At 41.3% G+C, this 19,747-nt stretch overlaps 1 protein-coding gene across 1 annotated transcript; it reads left to right on the forward strand.

The window, feature by feature from the left end:
• The first annotated feature begins 745 nt into the window (after positions 1–745).
• LOC101733556 (ADP-ribosyl cyclase/cyclic ADP-ribose hydrolase 2) lies at positions 746–18,921 on the forward strand. Its single transcript, XM_004911233.3, has 9 exons — positions 746–850; positions 2,771–2,959; positions 8,707–8,836; positions 9,691–9,826; positions 12,189–12,271; positions 14,965–15,041; positions 16,034–16,126; positions 17,666–17,752; positions 18,763–18,921. The coding sequence occupies exons 2-9, from the start codon at positions 2,793–2,795 to the stop codon at positions 18,899–18,901; spliced, it is 912 nt and encodes a 303-aa protein (XP_004911290.1). The 5' UTR covers positions 746–850; positions 2,771–2,792; the 3' UTR covers positions 18,902–18,921.
• The last annotated feature ends 826 nt before the right edge of the window (positions 18,922–19,747 follow it).

Genomic DNA, 19,747 nt, shown 5'->3' on the forward strand with positions numbered 1-19,747 from the left:
CATATCCTATAGATTAATGCTAAACTGCTTGAAGTTGAGCCAGTAGCAGGGTGAAGAACTCTATTGCAAAGCAAATTTGGCTCCTGTACTTATATCCTCTACTTTAAACCATTTCCCTGATTTTACATTTGACAGAATTAAAATAGGGCTTTTACTGTATTGCTAGAAATTCTTTTATATACTGAACTTACTGTTCCAGGCCTGAGGCCCAACAGCCTTATAACTGTAATGATCCATGCTGTCCTAGCTTGGGTTGCCACCTTTTTTTTACAGTGAATACTGGCAAGCAGTGATATCACAGGGTGGGAAAATGGGTGGGCTACATAGGGAAAGAGTCAGGGAAGGACAGGATTTATAGGTAGGGCTGCCATCCTTATATATTGCTGGTAAATTTGTAATACTGGCACTAGAATCGCCAGCTAGGCTGGTCAAATAGCGGCTTGATCTCAACCCTAGTCCTAACTGGTCACAGTAGCTGCCCATCTCCTGACCTAGTTAGGCTACATTTTGAGCGCCACTGGCACTGCACATGCTCAGTATAAGAAGAAGTGAGGTTACATCTGTCATACAGACTAATGTTACAGGGCTGATTCAGAATGCACTTGTATCTGTGCTGTCATATAATGTTACAGCAAGTGCTATAAATTGGCAAGATGGTTTACCTTTAAATAAAATTGTCAAGATGGTATACCTTTAAATAATCTGATTCTGGCATGTGTGAATCATTCCTTTAGGCAGCCGGAGGGGATCAAAGTGCAGTTACAGGGGTTTCTCTGTACAAGAACAACATTGTCTTACTTCATAGTAAGTCTTGGCACTCTGAATGACGATTAACAGCTAAGGAATTGTGGTGAGTGATGCCGCTCTGTTCTGGGCATATGTTGCCCTAATCTAGCCCTTGTCCCTGGTACTAGTCTGTAATTCTATGTAATTCTAGGCAGCCGCACAGAAGAGCTGCACTTTGATTTTCACTTTGCTGCGATCCCATCTGATAATTTCCTGGAGGATTTTAGGATTAGTGGTTAAGTTTTTAAACTAAGTTTGTCATTAGAGCTTTCTTGTAATTGTACCTGAATAGAAAATGTAACGTCTCATTACGTCAATAAGCGCTGAAAGAAAAACCAGTTATAATTTTTATACACCTTTGTCTCATACCTTTCTTTAAAAAAAACACAGTAGCACAGCAACACACCAGCCATGGTTCAGGAAAATATCTGTATGTTCCATATGCATTATTAAGAACAACATATAGAAAATATTAGAATTTCGATATCTGAATGCCTTTTAAAGATTAGGAATATATCAAATGGCACTAAGGCTGTTGGGCGAGTTGTACATACATGGGTAGATCTGGTTAGAAAGATTGGCCAATTTCTACCACTGATCATCTGGGCATGTCTGGCACCAAGAAGAGGCAGTTCCTGCGTATATAGGGAGACTGACTGAGGTATCAGAAACAGAAGTGAGAAAAGTAAAAGCTCCTCCTCACTTCCTCGCAGACCCAATCATTTGTCATAAAGGAAAAGAACAATGCTATTTTATCCCCCCACCCCCTGCTTCTCCAGCAGAATCCTGCATTGTAATCTGTTTTTCAAAAACACAAACAGATTTTTTTATATTTAATTTTGAAATTTTCCCCAGCAGCCGATCAGCAGAACAATGGGAAGGGAGCAAGATAGCAGCTCCCAGTAGGTATCAGAATAGCACTCAATAGTAAGAAATCCAAGTCCGGCTTGGGACTCCTCCAGTTACATGGGAGTAGGAGAAACAATAGATTAGCTGAAAGCAGTTCTAATGTGTAGCGCTGGCTCCTTCTGAAAGCTCAGACTCAGGCACAATGCACTGAGATGGCGCCTACACACCAATATGTACAACTATTACAACATTTGTTGCTTCAAGAATAAAGTTTTAAATGGTAGAGTGAATTCTTTGCTATGTAAACAGTGTAATTTAGAAATAAAAAGTATACCATAAAAATCATGACAGAATCCCTTTAAGGTGGCAATACACAAAATTGGCAGATTTCAGCTGCCAATTCAGGTCCTTCAATCCGATTCAGTAGCTTATCTGCCTGTGTATGGGCACCCCCCACAGCCTACCTGATCGATATCTGGCCTAAAATTGACAGTTGGATTGGGGGTGGAATCAGCTTGTTGATGTGGTTCTCAGTTGCACCGTGTATGGCCATCTTTAGGCTAATGGCACACAGGTTGTTATATGCCAAAGGAGAAAAGCTGATCCTATTTCTCTGCCACATTGTCTGTGTATGCAGTGATAGGCAGTGGATCTCCCTGTCCGTGAAAATACAGAGTGGAAAATGCATAATGTTTCAGCTCTGATGGGCCTTTCACATAAAGTGCACACACATACAATGCTCTTACAATTTGATATATTAGTTGCTGCTTAGAAATGACAGGGGAAAAAAAACCCTGTAAAATTCTAACAGTTTGTTCAGGGACCAGGTTTACTAAACTGCTCTGGGGAAACAGTGTGGGGGGAGGGGGAAACAAATTTATTTTTACATTAATTAATAATTAATTTAATACTTGAAAGCAACTATAATGTTGTCATTTGTGCAGGTGATCTACCACTTTAGACTTCAATTCAGCTCAATGTTGTTTTGTATTCTTTGTATTCCTTAACTATATAACTGGGCTGAAAAGCTGGGAATTGTAGTTTGCTAGCATCTGTATTGCCTACACTTCCTATTCCTGGATTCATCTACACACAACCAGGAACAGAAATCAGATTTTAGATATTTTGTCCCTAGATTTGTACATAGTTGGCCCACAATGAATCCTTTCCACATCCTTCTGGGAAGCCTGTTGTGCATCTGTGCTGTGCAGTTGGAAGAAGCAGCGGTGAGAGAGTGGAATGGAAAAGGAACGACCCCTAACCTGCAAAGCATTGTACTGGGCAGGTGTTACGATTACACTGAAACAGTGAATCCTTCGGTGGGGTGAGTCCATTGCTACCTAATAGCCATCACATACAGCCTATCTCTACCTGAGCTGAGTTGTGGGCAGAGAAGGAGGACTGCCTTATCACCTGCAGTTTCAGGTTTACAAGATATGCCTTGAGCTGAGGCAGCAGTCACGGGGTGAGGGGTTGAAGGGATACGTGTATTGTGTGCCTAGCAGTGCACTCACTGAGCATTGGGAGGGACAATGTAATCCTCAGAACCGGTTCTGCCTCACCATCTGCAGTGACGCGCCCAGTGTGGTTTATGTGGTGCGATCTCAGTCCCAGTATTAAAAGATACTGACGACTGAAATATACCTGTCTTTTAAATTAATTATAACATTGTCTTTGAATGAGCTTTATAATTTTGCCATAAAAGTACTCCCAGATTCTTTTATAATACCTATCTGATCCCCCATGTTCCTCTATGAGGGGGCGGCCATATTTGTGCAGCAGAGTCCAGTAGCATTAGAAGCCAGGGTCGGACTGGGGGGTGCAGGGCCCACCCCAGGGGCCCTGCAGGTGCCCCAGCCAGCCGTGTCCCCTACCCCCCCAGGGGCCCCCCTAACCCCCCCGCAGGGCCCCCACCTGACGTCCTCCCCGAGCGCGTATAAACTGAACGCGTCAGGGGAGGAACAGTCAGGAGGGGGAGCGCCTGCAAAGGTCGGACTGGGCCGCCGGGGCCCACCGGGATTTTTCCCGGTGTCCCGGCAGCCCAGTCCAACCCTGTTAGAAGCTATAACTGACAGGCTGAGAAGGGACAGTCACAGGCTGGCTAAACAGTCAGGTTTAGGGACTTCAAGTAACAATTACTTACAAAAGCAGCCCTATCAGTGAAAAATGATTAACACGACCCATAGGCAACTTTTAATGTACATTAATGTTTTTAAAAGCAGTTTTTTTCATGTCAGTATCACTTTAAAGGAATACATATCTGCAGGTTTTGTGTTGGTGACAAATATTTTTACAGGTAGGTATGTTGTTTGTTTTTTGGGATATTCTGATGGGATATGGTGAACTCTAACAATCCCTGTAGCCAACAAACTAGCAAAGGAAATTCTGGCATCTGGTGTGTGTTGTTATTGACTGATCCGATTGTTCACTGCTCTGGAGAACACTAATATCTAGCTAAGGGACTGGATTTTGAATGTAACCATGCATATTTAGCTTCTTTTCATTCTTTCTACTAAACTTCAAAAAGTGATTTTCCTGTCCTTGCCCTTCTGATAGATATGGATGAGATCCAGGGGGGCAACTACAGAAGACCCTGCAAACACTAATGGAGCCCAGTAGGTGTAGGAAGCCCTGTGTCCAAAAGTTTAGGGACCTATAAGATTTTGCATTGGTGAGATCTCTAAATGCTCAATATTATTGCTGAATACATACAGTGGAGGAAATAATTATTTGACCCCTCACTGATTTTGTAAGTTTGTCCAATGACAAAGAAATGAAAAGTCTCAGAACAGTATCATTTCAATGGTAGGTTTATTTTAACAGTGGCAGATAGCACATCAAAAGGAAAATCGAAAAAATAACTTTAAATAAAAGATAGCAACTGATTTGCATTTCATTGAGTGAAATAAGTTTTTGAACCCTCTAACAAAAAAAGACTTAATACTTAGTGGAAAAACCCTTGTTTGCAAGCACAGAGGTCAAACGTTTCTTGTAATTGATGACCAAGTTTGCGCACATTTTAGGAGGAATGTTGGTCCCACTCCTCTTTGCAGATCATCTCTAAATCCCTAAGGTTTCGAGGCTGTCTCTGTGCAACTCTGAGCTTGAGCTCCCTCCATAGGTTTTCTATTGGATTAAGGTCCGGAGACTGACTAGGCCACTCCATGACCTTAATGTGCTTCTTCTTGAGCCACTCCTTTGTTGCCTTTGCTGTATGTTTTGGGTCATTGTCGTGCTGGAACACCCATCCACGACCCATTTTCAGTTTCCTGGCAGAGGGAAGGAGGTTGTCGTTCAGGATTTCACGATACATGGCTCCGTCCATTTTCCCGTTAATGCGAATAAGTTGTCCTGTGCCCTTAGCAGAAAAACACCCCCAAAGCAAAATGTTTCCACCCCCATGCTTGACGGTGGGGACGGTGTTTTGGGGGTCATAGGCAGCATTTTTCTTCCTCCAAACACAGCGAGTTGAGTTAATGCCAAAGAGCTCTATTTTGGTCTCATCAGACCACAGCACCTTCTCCCAGTCACTCACAGAATCATTCAGGTGTTCATTGGCAAACTTCAGACGGGCCTGCACATGTGCCTTCTTGAGCAGGGGGACCTTGCGAGCCCTGCAGGATTTTAATCCATTGCGGTGTAATGTGTTTCCAATGGTTTTCTTGGTGACTGTGGTCCCTGCTAATTTGAGGTCATTAACTAACTCCTCCCGTGTAGTTCTAGGATGCTTTTTCACCTTTCTCAGAATCATTGACACCCCATGAGGTGAGATCTTGCGTGGAGCCCCAGAGCGAGGTCGATTGATGGTCATTTTGTGCTCCTTCCATTTTCGAACAATCGCACCAACAGTTGTCACCTTCTCTCCCAGCTTCTTGCTAATGGTTTTGTAGCCCATTCCAGCCTTGTGCAGGTCTACAATTTTGTCTCTGACATCCTTGGACAGCTCTTTGGTCTTTCCCATGTTGGAGAGTTTGGAGTCTGCTTGATTGATTGATTCTGTGGACAGGTGTCTTTTATACAGGTGACTAGTTAAGACAGGTGTCCTTAATGAGGTTGACTAATTGAGTGGAAGTGTCTAACCACTCTGTGGGAGCCAGAACTCTTAATGGTTGGTAGGGGTTCAAAAACTTATTTCACTCAATGAAATGCAAATCAGTTGCTATCTTTTATTTAAAGTTATTTTTTCGATTTTCCTTTTGATGTGCTATCTGCCACTGTTAAAATAAACCTACCATTGAAATGATACTGTTCTGAGACTTTTCATTTCTTTGTCATTGGACAAACTTACAAAATCAGTGAGGGGTCAAATAATTATTTCCTCAACTGTATATGTAAAATGTTATTCAAAGGGTGCAAGCAGAATTGATCTCCCTGGGGCTCTAGCAAAGTGGCAGTTATATGTAGAGGGAAAAATGTCTGAAAAATCTTACTGGCCTGCCAATAGTTCTCAAACTTTCAGGCTGTCACCCCTGGGGCTTGGATCACTAGCAGAAGAATCCAGTCCGAAGGTCAGTAAGGGTAAGGGCTCTGGTACACGGGGAGATTAGTCGCCCGCGGCAAAACTCCCTGCTCGCGGGCGACTAATCTCCCCGAGTTGCCTTCCCTCTGCCATCCCACCGGCGAACATGTAAGTCGCCGGCGGGATGGCAGACGCGGCGGCGCGATTTCGCGCAAATCGCCGAAAAAGACTCGCGAGGCTTTTTCGGCGATTTCCCGAAATCGCCCCGCCGCGTCTGCCATCCCGCCGGCGACTTACATGTTCGCCGGTGGGATGGCAGAGGGAAGGCAACTCGGGGAGATTAGTCGCCCGCGAGCAGGGAGTTTTGCCGCGGGCGACTAATCTCCCCGTGTACCAGAGCCCTAAGGAGTGCAGAAAATGGTTATTTGCTCTCTTAGATACACCTAAAACACCAGCTTACTATATGAATGTGTGTTTGCAGTACAGGTATGGGGTCCGTTATCCGGAAACCCGTTATCCAGAAAGTTCCGAATTACAGAAAGGTCATCTCATCCCATAGACTCATTGATTTCCTTTTTCTCTATAATAATAAAACAGTACCTGTACTTGATCCCAACTAAGATATAATTACCCCTTATTGGGGGCAGAACAGTCCTATTGGGTTTATTTCATGGTTAAATGATTCCCTTTTCTCTGTAATAATAAAACAGAACCTTGTACTTGATCCCAACTAAGATATAATTACCCCTTATTGGGGGCAGAACAGTCCTATTGGGTTTATTTAATGGTTAAATGATTCCCTTTTCTCTGTAATAATAAAACAGTACCTGTACTTGATCCCAACTAAGATATAATTACCCCTTATTGGGGGCAGAACAGCCCTATTGGGTTTATTTCATGGTTAAATGATTCCCTTTTCTCTGTAATAATAAAACAGTACCTGTATTTGATCCCAACTAAGATATAATTAATCCTTATTGGAGGCAAAACAATCCCATTGGGTTTAATCAACATTTAAATAATTAGCGGACTTAAGTTATGGAGATCCAAATTACGTAAAGATCCCTTATCCGGTAAACCCCAGGTCCCGAGCATTCTGGATAACAGGTCCCATACCTGTACTAGATATTCTTGAAACTATTACTTAATGACTAATACAACAATGTTTTTTATATCTGTACTCTTTTGTGAGCTAGGGGGGGCCCTGATCAAAGACTGGACCATCCAGTTGGCCCTGGCCAAAAGTTGGACATGAACTAAAATAGGGATTGGTGGCTACCACCATGAAGGAAAGCTCTGTATACAATTCATAGTCATCTAAAGTCAATGCCAAATATAGACATAACCACAAGGCAGTGGCCTCGGGTGGGGCAACTTGTTAGAGAGAGCCAAGTGATACATTTTTAATAAGTGGTATTACCACCAAATAAAGACGTTAATTGATGGAGACAGAGGGCTGGTCCCAAGTCATGCAATGCTATAGCCTGTTGCTTCACCTGAATTCTAACAGCTGGTTTCTTCAAGCATTATTGTTGAAAAGCACTGAGGCATGTTGCTAATATAAGCGCAGATACGCTTCAGTGCTGTACCTGTCATCAACCAATCAGATGCTTTGCTTTCATTATTCTACTTGCACTAGAATGATCATAGTGTTGCTATAAGTTACTCTGGTAAGCTTTGTAATTAAATAAATATGGGCAGAGAGCATTTTTTTCTTTTTACAAACGTAGATCTAATTTAACATTATTAGTTAATCATACATAGCACACAGTGTGCTCCTGGGAGATGAAGGCAGAGAGGTCTGGTGTGCCCCCTTATCAATGTCCTCTCTCTAGCCCTTAGGTCCAGCCATGAGTTTCATACGCATTTAAGAGAAATTAGTCGCCTACGGTAGCATCTCTACATCACTACACATGGTACTTATATTACAGTTCTTCATTCTGTATGGAGGATGATTTTGTTTACACTATGCACAACTGTAGCAAATACCAAGACAGAATAGATCTTATATAGGCATAGGAATAGTAGTTTATGGGGGCAGCCTGATGGAATGTTGGTAGAATACACACTGGCTGCCCTTGATACTTCATGAGGCCAGCCTGAAGGTCTTAGATATTGAGACTGGGAACAACAGCAGGATAACCTACACATCAGTGTCTTTATATATCTGTAATGTGGTGAATGGCTAAGAGAGGCCCTGAACAAACACTGCTCTAGCGTGTCACTCATCATACATGCTATTTTTCCTACATTGGATAAAGGAGGAGTATTGAACTTGAAATGAACATAAAAATAACTACAATATGTTCTAGAGCTATTCCAGCAGAGTTAAGTGAAGACCAAGGGAGAAGGTTTAATGAACAGTTGAATGAGAATTGCTATTTCTGGCTCTTTGGGCTGATGGGCAGTATTTCCATAGGCAGAGAAAGAACAAAGCCTCCGATCCAGATTTGTATTAGCAAAGCCACACTTCAGTGTTTATGTAGGACCTCATTTCTATCAGCTGGTGATGTAAACCTTTTAATATATGAATATATTTTTAAAACACCTTATATAAATATACAAGTCATTTGTGCACAATCAACACCATTATTCTACTTGTACCTGTACAGTAAAAAGAATTGCTCTGAGATATGGGAGGCATTTGAGAAGGCATTCGTCGGCAAAGACCCGTGTTTGGTTTTACCTGAACATTATGAGCTGTTCATTAATCTGACACTGCATGACATCCCTGCAAGTAAGGTATGGATTTGGCTTGTTATGGAGAAGCAGAATATTATTTGTAGAGTGGTGATTTATATATTAATTAACTGTTAGGGACCCCTAATTATGTATTTAATTTTCACCTATTTTCCCTATTTCTCAAAACTGTCCCATTATTGCTCATCCAAAACCTTACTCCCTGATGCAAATCCACACCCAAAAAATTGTCCCAGGAAACAGTGTTGTAACTAGATGACAGTGTGGAGGAGTGGGGGGATGGCAACAGGGATTATTATGGGACATGGGAGGGGGGTGGCAGAAGGTTGTCATTGATCCTTACCAGGGCTCCCTCTGTACAACTCCCAGAATAACATACTTTTCTGCATTCAGATTTATTTTGTTCCTCCTCCCCTTTTGCTTTCTGAGCACTGCTCTCTCAACCTATGATGACCTCAAAGAGGTGCCTACTGTGCATGTCTGATTGTAATTGGAGCAAATGCAGTGAGCATGCTCAGTAGGCACCATTTTAAGGTCTTCATAGTCAGAGTGAAAAGGAGTGCTCAGAAAGCAAGGAAGTAACTAAAAGAACTGCTGTTCAGCCACTTGTAAAAGAAAAACAAAATAAATCTGCATGCAGGGAGAAAGGTATGTTATTCTGGGGGCAGTTAAGGGTCATTTTAGTAGATTTTAAAATAAAACGCTTACGGTACTTATCCTTTGAAAAAACAGGGATTGTGGCCCCAGAATAATATTTTTTTTCTTGCACTGGACAAAATATTCCATGATATAAATTCCAGGCAATAAATAAATGCTAGGCCCAAGTAATTGTCAGGAAAGCACGAGCACAAGGAGTATAATGTAAACGCAAATGTCTTTCTAAAATGTTTCTCTAGTCTGTTTTCTGGGAGAATAACAAGCAGCTGGTACATAGATACTCGGATAAAACCAGTCGCTACATGCCTTTGGGAGACACACTAGCTGGCTGGATGGTTGATAATTTAGACTGGTGCGGATCACTCAGTACCCCAGGTAAGTACCAATATTCTCAGTATATGTTCCAGACAATGGGATGACGTGAATTGTGTCTATACTGCCTAAGTAACCATCCCTTATCTTGCTCATCTGCCCCCTGCCTGCATTATAGTCTCTCCTTTCACATATTCTACCATCTGATCCCAAGATAAGGACCTGTACAACATAATAAGTGCTCTCTTGCTGCTCCGGGAGATGTGTTTCACAGGCAGAAAGCTGAGAACTCCACGTTATATAATCCTATATCTGTAAAATATCCTGGCAGCTGGGCCAAGAAGATTACTGTAGGCTTCTGCTACATGTAACTGTGCCCGTGCCTTTGTCCTTTCTCAAAAGAGGTGACCTAGAAGCTTCTTTACACCACTCTGTGCCAGCAACAGTTGGGCTTTAATGTAAATACCTACAAGGAAGGACACAGATAGACAGAGTACAGCCATAGAGAAAACTCACATAATTACTAACACTCAGGTCAAAAAACTGCATAATGGGTAACACCCAAGTCAAAATGGACAGTGTTGGATAAAATATCTACATCTTCATTGTAGAGTCAACTATCCAAGCCACTGGTTTCTTTGTCCTTTTAATCTGTGATATTTACATACAGTAACCAAAGATTTTGTAATTTCGGTTTCCATTTTGATTTTTGAAACAAAAGTGCTGCTAGTGCCTAGCATCGTGTGGCGCAGGCTGTGGCCAGTGTGCCCCCTATGATATAATCTCTATATAAACTATAATCTCTACAATTAGATGGGAACAGTTCTGTCGTGCTGTATATATTTTCTTTCTTGGCCATTGTGGACATGATTTCAACCATTATGGCCTGTGTTGGTTTGTGCTATTAAGGGCTCTGGCACACGTAGAGATGTGGGTGTCACCCAGGTAATTAGCAGCTTACCCAGTGCTCTTAGATCTGCTACCAAACTTCATTCTAAATAAAATATCTGGTGATGATGTGTCTCATATTTAAATGATAGGTTGTGATTTTTATTATTTAGGTGCTGGATACTATTATTTAAGAACCAGATTCCAAATAAAAATGGGCTGGTAAATCAAAAATAAAGAACAACGTCTTATATAATACTTGGACTCCCAGATAAGTCCATCCTAACGCCTGTATGTTGACCGCTCATATTATTTCTAAAGGACAAGTGAAAACACCTGGGGGCCATTTATCAGGCACCCCTGGTGATTATGATGGCTAAACTTGGACTCAGGGTTGGTGCTGCTCTTCTATGAGAATAAATCAGTGCCACCATATTCAGCCACTTCCTAGTATCCAGGATGGTCCCGGACAAGTGAAAGAAACCATTCAATATAGTTAAAGGGACCATAAAAGGAAATACCCTGGGCCAGTGCATTTTTTAGCAAAAAGGGGCACCGGGTTCAAGGTCATTGATTGTAAAAACGCCCTGTTTTAATGGTAAAGCAACACAATAATTCCCAACAGCTCAGAATTCCTAAGTCAGTGGAGTCATAGGAAGATTTCCATTGGTCTGACTGGATCCCAGCAAGACATGAGCAAAGTCTCCTGATAAACTGGAGAAAAGGTTTTTTCTTGAAAACAAATACATTTGGGCCCTTTAGTTTTTTTAACTTCTTGAATCCTTAGAATATAAGGTATATTGAAACCTACTTGAATATGGATGCTGTTGTGTATGCATGTTCTAAAACAAATATGCCCCCCCCCCACAAGCAACAGAACCTTCAGGATTGTTTGTTGCACGTTGAATGTACAATTTTGTATGTACTTAGCTGTTTTATTTGTAGTTAATTGTATAAGTATAAGTTAAAGCACTTTTTTTTCTAACACATTTTCAAATAGTGATAGTGACCCACCCACAGTGGCCGAATGGCTGAATGCTACACAGACAGAGCTATTTCTCCTGTCATTTCACACATTAATTGAGGATGATCCGCATTTTATACACGCTGTGAATGTCGGCTTGGGAGCAACTCATTATGCAGTTTCTAAACCTGCCACTGGCAATTATGTCCCTGAGTTTTCTGTAATGTTCTTTTTAATGTGCTTCCTTGTAGTTATTAACATTGCTGATTTATTCCTACAGCACAATGGGTGTAAAACAGTGACTGGGTGCATTGTTATAGGCAGGTACAAGCTTTGTGGTGTAAGTACAACCTCTCCCAACACATTCACATAGAATTGTCCCACAGGGCACTTAACCAAGCTTAAATATCCATTGCTCTGCTGTGTGACATTAGACTGGATGAGTAAAGCAGTGCAAGCTGAAGATTCTGAAGATTTTGGTTTGTTTCCCTTTTCAATGTCACTAATATAGAGTAGCGCGTGTAAATTCATTTCTAATGTCAGTTATATGATTTGGAGCTTTTTTCTATTTAGGGTTAGAGTACAGCTCCTGTCCCACCACGGCAGAATGTGAAAATAACCCACAGGAAGCATTCTGGAGGATTGCGTCTGTGACTGTATGTTTCTTATTTTCTTTAATAGATAGATATAGCAGTTGTAGTTATTGCAGTAGTTGAGGTGGAAAAGACACATTCCCATCAAATTCAACCCTTCCCCCTACCTAAAGTCTAGTTGATCTGTTTTTAACTCCCTCAGTGCCCTCCCCATCTCCTCTTTGCAACCAGGATGGCTTTTTTAAGTGAATACACATAAAAGGGTGATTCACCATTAACTTTTTGTGTGTTATAGAATGGCCAGTTTCAATTGGTCTTCTTCATTTATTTTTTATAGATTTTTAATAATTTGCCTTGTCTTCTGACTCTTTCTAACTTTCAAATGGGGGTCATTGACCCCGGCAGCAAAACATTATTACCCCTTGAGGCTACAATTTTATTGTCATTATTACTTTTTATTCAGGTCCTCTCCTATTCTTATACAGGTATAGGACCCATTATCTAGAATGCTCGGGACCAAGGGTATTCCGGATAATGGGTCTTTCCGTAATTTGGATCTCAATACCTTAAGTCTACTAAAAAATCAATAAAACATTAATTAAACCCAATAGGATTGTTTTGCATCCAATAAGGATTAATTATATCTTAGTTGGAATCAATTACAAGGTTTTGTTTATTTCTACATAGAAAAAGGAAATCAGTTTTAAAATTCTGAATTATTTGATTAAAATGGAGTCTATGGGAGACGAGCATTCCGTAATTCGGAGCTTTCTGGATAACGGGTTTCCGGATAAGGGGTCCGATACCTGTACCAGACTATCATTCAAACCACTCTTTGGTTGCAAGGTCATTTGAACCCTAGCAACCAGATAACTGCTAAAATATTAAACTGCAGAGTTGCTGAACAAAACATAAAAAAAAAATTAAAAACACAAATAAAAAATGAAGACCAATTGCTATTGCTCTCTACACCATAATGAAAGTTAACTCAGAGGTAAACAACCTCTTGAATTGATCGGCATGGCACCCCTGCAGTGTCTTGTTCCAGTCCCTTTCAAGCAGCTCTGTGATTGGTTACTACAAAACCTTTGTGCACTTGCATAGCCACTAGTACAGGTGTTTCTAAAGCTGTTGCTTCTTGCTTCTTGGATCTTTGGCTGCTTTATAAACCCAGGTACTGGACAAAATCAAACCAATATGATCTCAGCCCTCAGAACAACAGCTGGATCACATTATGGGCCCCATGTAGATCCTGAGAAATGGAACCGCATTCACCCAAAAGAAGTCGGCACCTCACAAGATGGTGCAGGCCATGGCCCTATACTCAGAATAGTAATCTGCCGACATGGTCAGTAGTGACTGAATGGGCAGCCAGTATCGGTCAGCTTAAAGTGATACTGACACTGATACTAGCAAAAAAAGAGAAAAAAAAAGGTTTATTTCTTGTGCCGGTATCTATTCAAGTCAGTTAAAATCACATTTTTCACTGGACTCATGGTATGGAGGTTAAAACTACATTGGTCAAAATTAACTCTTAGAGCAGGGGCACATGGGAAAATGGAAAAAGTCACCCATGTCAAATCTCGGCTACACGGGCGGCAAATCTTCCTGACATGCTCTTCTGCCTGCAATAAAGTGAATTGTGTGCCACTGCCCTTATGCTAGTAAGCGTGCACAAACCCAGGCTTCTTTATTAAGCTATAACAATAAACAAAACAATCAGACTTAACACATATTTATCCATATTAATGCAAGCTGCCTTTGTACTTGCGTCAGAGGAGACATTCCTAAGCTGCAAGAGCCACAGCAACCCTAGTAATCAGAAATACTGTTCCTGCTATGTGTCTCTGTGGAGCAATGCTTGGGCTCAGGCAATTACTGCTCTTCTCTAGTAAGAGAAACCCTATGTATAATTATGGATTATGTTCTCACTCTTTGCGGAATCTAATAGATACAGTTACAGTATTTGCTTCTTGTGCCTGTAATGAATTTTGTTTTATTTTTTGCTATTATTTAATCTCATTTGGAATTATTTCCCCTCAGTTCTGGGGCCTGGTTACAGATCTGGAGAGGCTTGAGAGGGCTCGACATACATGGTGACAGCCATTTTACAAATGTATAACTGCAGACAGTTGTAATTGTAGGTTCAGATGGGTGAGAGCTGTGTGCTAACTGTGAGGGTTCTATGTGACTATGTTGGTTCGAAAATGGAAGGCATGTTCAGCTTCAAGCCTCTAATAATAAAACACTGTATGTGGACCAGCCCTATTATTATGTAAATCTGGGTTCTTAATTTTCTTTTCTTGTGGGGCGCAAATTAATTCTGGGAGTCAACTTGCTGACCCAGAAACTGGTTTTGCATTAGTTTTAATTGCTACTCTATATAGTATGGATATGTGGCACTTTATAAAAAGCAATCATGGAGGCTCACTCTAAACAATATGGGGGCCCAGTGTTGGGTGCCAAACTATAGGTTTCCCTAGGTAGAACCCTTAGAAGGTTTTTTCAAAGTACAGGTATTAAAATACCCTAAAAATTAGGAATACACAGATTTATATAGGTATAAAATGGACCCAATAACAACATTTTCGGCTCCGGGTCCATGAGGCCTATAATCTGGTAATGTTTATGCTCTCATGGTTAGTTTTCTATACAGGTGTCTAGATAATGAATGTTTGCATCTTGTTGAGTCTATACTGTATACGTTTGGAAAGGTAAGTAAAGAAAGTTTTATAATAACTGTATTTTCTTTGCAGTATGCCAAACACAGCTCTGGAGAAATACAGATTATGCTGAATGGATCTACTCTGGGCGGGGCTTTTCCAGTCCCAAGGTACATCTATGTCTTTGTAACTTACATTATAACACTTACAAATGTGCATTTTGCCTGTGCCTGCATTATTCTTACACTTCCCATTCTCCACCAGACTTTAATGTAATGTTACAGGATTAGTGGCAGACTCAGTAGGCAGCTATAGTATGTATAGTGGGTGGTTTGGGGTGGACATCAAGGACCAGACATCGCCTCCATTTACAGCACTACTTCCTTAGTATGTGCTGTTTCTCTCCCATTAAGCATGTTCTTAACAAGGCCACACATAGTGAGAGATATTTACCCAATTTAAGCAAAAAAGTGACATGGGGGCCTTCCTGGCATTTAAGGCTGGGACTACAGACATACAAAACTTGATTTTCCCACCTTCCTGATTGATATCAGTATGAACACCAATCAGATACCACTTGGGAAGGACCAACATTATGTCCCATGCATGGGCCAATAGGCTGCAGAATCATAAATGGTACCGTCCACAGACAAGATCTGACCATTCATTGGAATTGGTCTTTGCAGTGCCATCTTAAGGTGGCCATACACACTGCGATCTGCTTGTTTGGTGAGGTCTCCAAAACGAGCAGATCTTCTCCCAATGTGCCCACCTAAGGTGTGTGATATCAGGCTAATTCAGTCTTTTGGGCCCTAGGGCCAAAAGATTTTATTAAAGTGGTGGACCACATCAATGAGACAATGCGGTCCCCCATCCGTTGGAAAATAAGACCTGTCCGATCCAGATCTGGCCAATTTTAGGCCAAATGCAGGTTGGGTAGGCCTGTTAGGGGTGCCCATACAGGGGCAGATATGCTGCGAATTGGTCTGAAGGACCCGAATCTGTAGCTGAAATCTGCCCATGTATGGGCACCTTTAGCGTAGCTATACAAAATAAGATAAAACACACAAAACCACGCTGAATAGGACTACTCCTTGTTTTAGAGATCGATTGAAAATGTTTCCTAATTTGTGCTTTTCCCTTATTGTTTGGCTGTGTTTAGTTTTTTAGCAGACTTTGAAATACCAAATTTTCAAAGAGACCGAGTGTCCAATATCAGTATAATGGTGATGGATGAAATTGGCGGACCTGACATGTAAGTGACAACTGACTACGCACAATTTAAAAAGCAGTTAATTCTGGAACAAGTATAAAAAGGTCACATTGCAGGAGTTGAGAAGGAATTGAGAAGGAAGGTTGTGGGCAGATCACCTGGGAACAAGGCTGAAATATTAGTTAGTAGCACCTCTGTAGAAACTAATGAAAACTTCCCCCTCCAGAACTACACTATTAGCAGCTACCATTTTTCGTGGCAGCAGGGTTGGCAGGTACCACCTCACAAAGTCCACATCGGCTTCCCCTGAGCACGTTCCTGTGGGGAGATCACATGGAAAGGTACCTGAACCTGCCAACCTGAACAGTGATAGCCGCTGTTTCTTTAAATCCCCAGTGTTTTGGTTTGGGAGGGGGAGACGGAGGCGTCTGAAGGGGTTTGGGTTGCTCCCAGGGTTTTACAAACAACCAAGACATTTACCAACACCCTGACATTTTTGGACAACTTAGTGTATATTCATATATCTGTTGGGATATAATACAATTATCACGTTCCCTGCCACTGTCTAATCACATGAGTTACAAGCCCAGACTCATACTCCCTGGAGAGTCTACTGAATTCATTTATAAACTATGGAGTTGCTCAGTCCCCAAAGTGATCCCAAGCCAGGCCCAGCTGGATGGACACCTGAATGAGATATAAGCTGGCCATAGATGTTGTCTTCTTCCGACAAATGTTTGGATACTGATTGTACATTTAAATGCAACAATCTAAAGCTAACATTCAGAGTGAAACTGTAGGATAAAGCCCTAAAAAATGTTCTGAACATGAAATAGTTGGCAGACAACAATCATACAAAAGTGATTTCCTGAAAATGCATTGTAGGTCCCCCAAGCATATCGTCCAATACACAATACATGCACATCTGACCGAAATTTTCAAACCTGATAAACTAAATGACCGATCGCCATGGTGCATGATCTGGGTTTCAGATAAAAGCAAGCTCTATGGGACCTTGAGTCAATGTATATGCTGTTAATATATATATAGATCTTTATTCTTGTATTAGAATCAGAAATCTTTAGTTTCATTTAAAGTTGACATTTCCTCCAGAGAGTGGAAAAGTACTTGGATTTTGGCCCAGAGTGTCAGTCCCTCCCGTGTGTGGGGCTGCTGCGCTCGCTTGTCCAAACACGGATCAGCGTTTATATTCACCCAGCCATATCCGCTCAGCAAAGCTTTCCTCTGACTCAGCAAAAGCCTCTTACTTCTAAATCAGCTTGACGTCTAATTATATCAGACATCGTTGTTTCATTAAGGCTTGGCTAAATGGAATTTCTGAGACAGAATAAGTGATCTCACTATTTATTATATACACGGACATGTTATCTGAACACTGATATACAAGGAGTAACTTTGTTATTGGTTATTAAACATTTAAAATGAATGGAAAGGATAGAAAAGTGTGTGTACAAGACAATGACAAGAGGGAAGCTAGTTTCTGAGTACCTGCCTGCAGGGCCCGGGGCCTGACAGGTGCAACTTCAGAGCAGTCACTTTCAGCTTTGTTACCTTTTTCAGAGACTCGTGTGGGAAGAACAGTATTGCAGTTTTAGAAACCATCTTGGCATCAAGAAACTTCCCTTTCAAGTGCTTTGATAATTACAGGCAAGTGTCTCTCTCTATAACATACATGTGCGCCACCAAGTCTTGTGTAACCCACGCTTACCAACTGATATGGCACTGAGGGCTGGCAGTAAGGGATGCACCCACATGTGTCCTGCTTGCTGGGATGTGTATGGTGCAAGTCTGACTTCAGCTCATATCGCAGCGCTGCTCAGCCGTTGGTTTTGCTCATAACATGACAGTGAATAGGGCACTTGTGTCCCAAAGCTACCACTTGTAGTGTTGGATGAGAACAAACCCATTGGTACCACTGAACTGGGCACTCAGCGTGTCAGGACACACTCTAAGGGCAGAGGCGCCTCTCTGTGAAACCATGCCTGCTGAAAAAATTTGCTCATCACTATTCAGCTCTTTTGTCTTGGTAACATTGTACTTATTGCTGATTACATTACAGTGGAACAGTCATGGTTTATGGCAAAGCTCTCCCATAGATCAAGACAAATCATATACTGATAGGCAGTTAGTGCATGTAGCTTCTATAGTGATTGCATTTCTCACACATTAAAGGAACAGTAACACCAAAAAATGAAAGAGCTTTAAAGTAATAAAAATATAATGCACTGTTGCCCTGCACTGGTAAAACTGGTGTGTTTGCTACAGTAACACTACTATAATTTATATAATAAGCTGCTGTGTAGCCATGGGGGCAGCCATTCAAGCTGGAAAAAAGGAGAAAAGGCACAGGTTACGTAGCAGATAACAGATAAGCTCTGTAGAATACAATAGTGTTTTATCTGTTATCTGTTATGTGCCTGTGCCTTTTCTCCTTTGAATGGCTGCCCCCATGGCTACATAGCAGCTTATTTATATAAATTATAGTAGACTTTCTGAAGTAAACACACAACTTTTACCAGTGCAGGGCAGCAGCACATTATATTTTAGTTACTTTTATACACTTTCATTTTTTGGTGTTACTGTTCCTTTAACACCAGTCAGGCTACTGCTGTGGGGAAACAAACTGTGTGCTGATCAGTGCTGTGTTCTATTTACAGACCCGTTAGACTCTTGCAGTGCGTGGATTCCCCCAACCACCCTGAATGTTCCCTGGGTAACAGCATTGGCCCTGCTCACTTATGGATCTCCACAGTGCTCCCCTTATTGGCTGTTGTTCTAAATCCTATTGTTCATTAAAGAATACATATTTAACAAGACATTGCCTTTGTCGATGTTCTGCGTGCATTGTACTCAGGGATTCTGTCTTCCAAAAATATAAGGTGGCCGAACGTGACATGTCTCCCAAACAATGTAGGTCTCAACAAGCTCATCCCATCAATAAATGGTGGATCAAGGGAAAGGATGTAAAAGGGCAATATTTATTGATATATATATTCCAGTTTGGCGAGATTCTTTAATAGGTCACATAATATGATATAAACTGTCTGTTGGTTAAGTATTCATTCTGGGGGTATAGTTTTCCTTTAAATTATATGCAGTTAGTGCAGCCCTTCTGACTGGAATCCAACATTGCTCTGGAACCTTTTGAGCTTGCCCCATTGCTGGTTGTAGTAAAAAATCTACACTCAGTGGCATGTAATGTGTTAAAACATACAATCATGTAAACTGTTTATGGGTAAAATTCACATTTTTTTCTCATACTGACATCCATTTAAAACAAAGCCTCTCTGGCATGTTCTTGTACAATGAGGGAGCGCCTTGGCTTGGCAAGTTGACCTAACAGGTAAAGACAGCAATCAGTGGGCTTGGCTATTACAGTTCCTAGTCGTACGTACTTAGATGTGCTCTGGAGGAAGTGTGGTTAATGAGTTCAACTAGACTTAATTACCATTCATTTTTCAAAACACCAAGCTTTGTTCCAAAACAGCCACACCTGCAGCTCAATAACAGATTTATATGCACCGTGTCATCAAGGCCACACTGTCATCATATCAGGGAATTGGTTTGTTGTGTGTCACACGCTAGCAGGCCCCTCTAAACGCCTTACTATATAACTGCTCAGCTGAAGCACCTTTATTATTT

The sequence above is a fragment of the Xenopus tropicalis genome, chromosome 1 (genome assembly GCF_000004195.4).
Source record: "Xenopus tropicalis strain Nigerian chromosome 1, UCB_Xtro_10.0, whole genome shotgun sequence".
Taxonomy (NCBI): Eukaryota; Metazoa; Chordata; class Amphibia; order Anura; family Pipidae; genus Xenopus; species Xenopus tropicalis.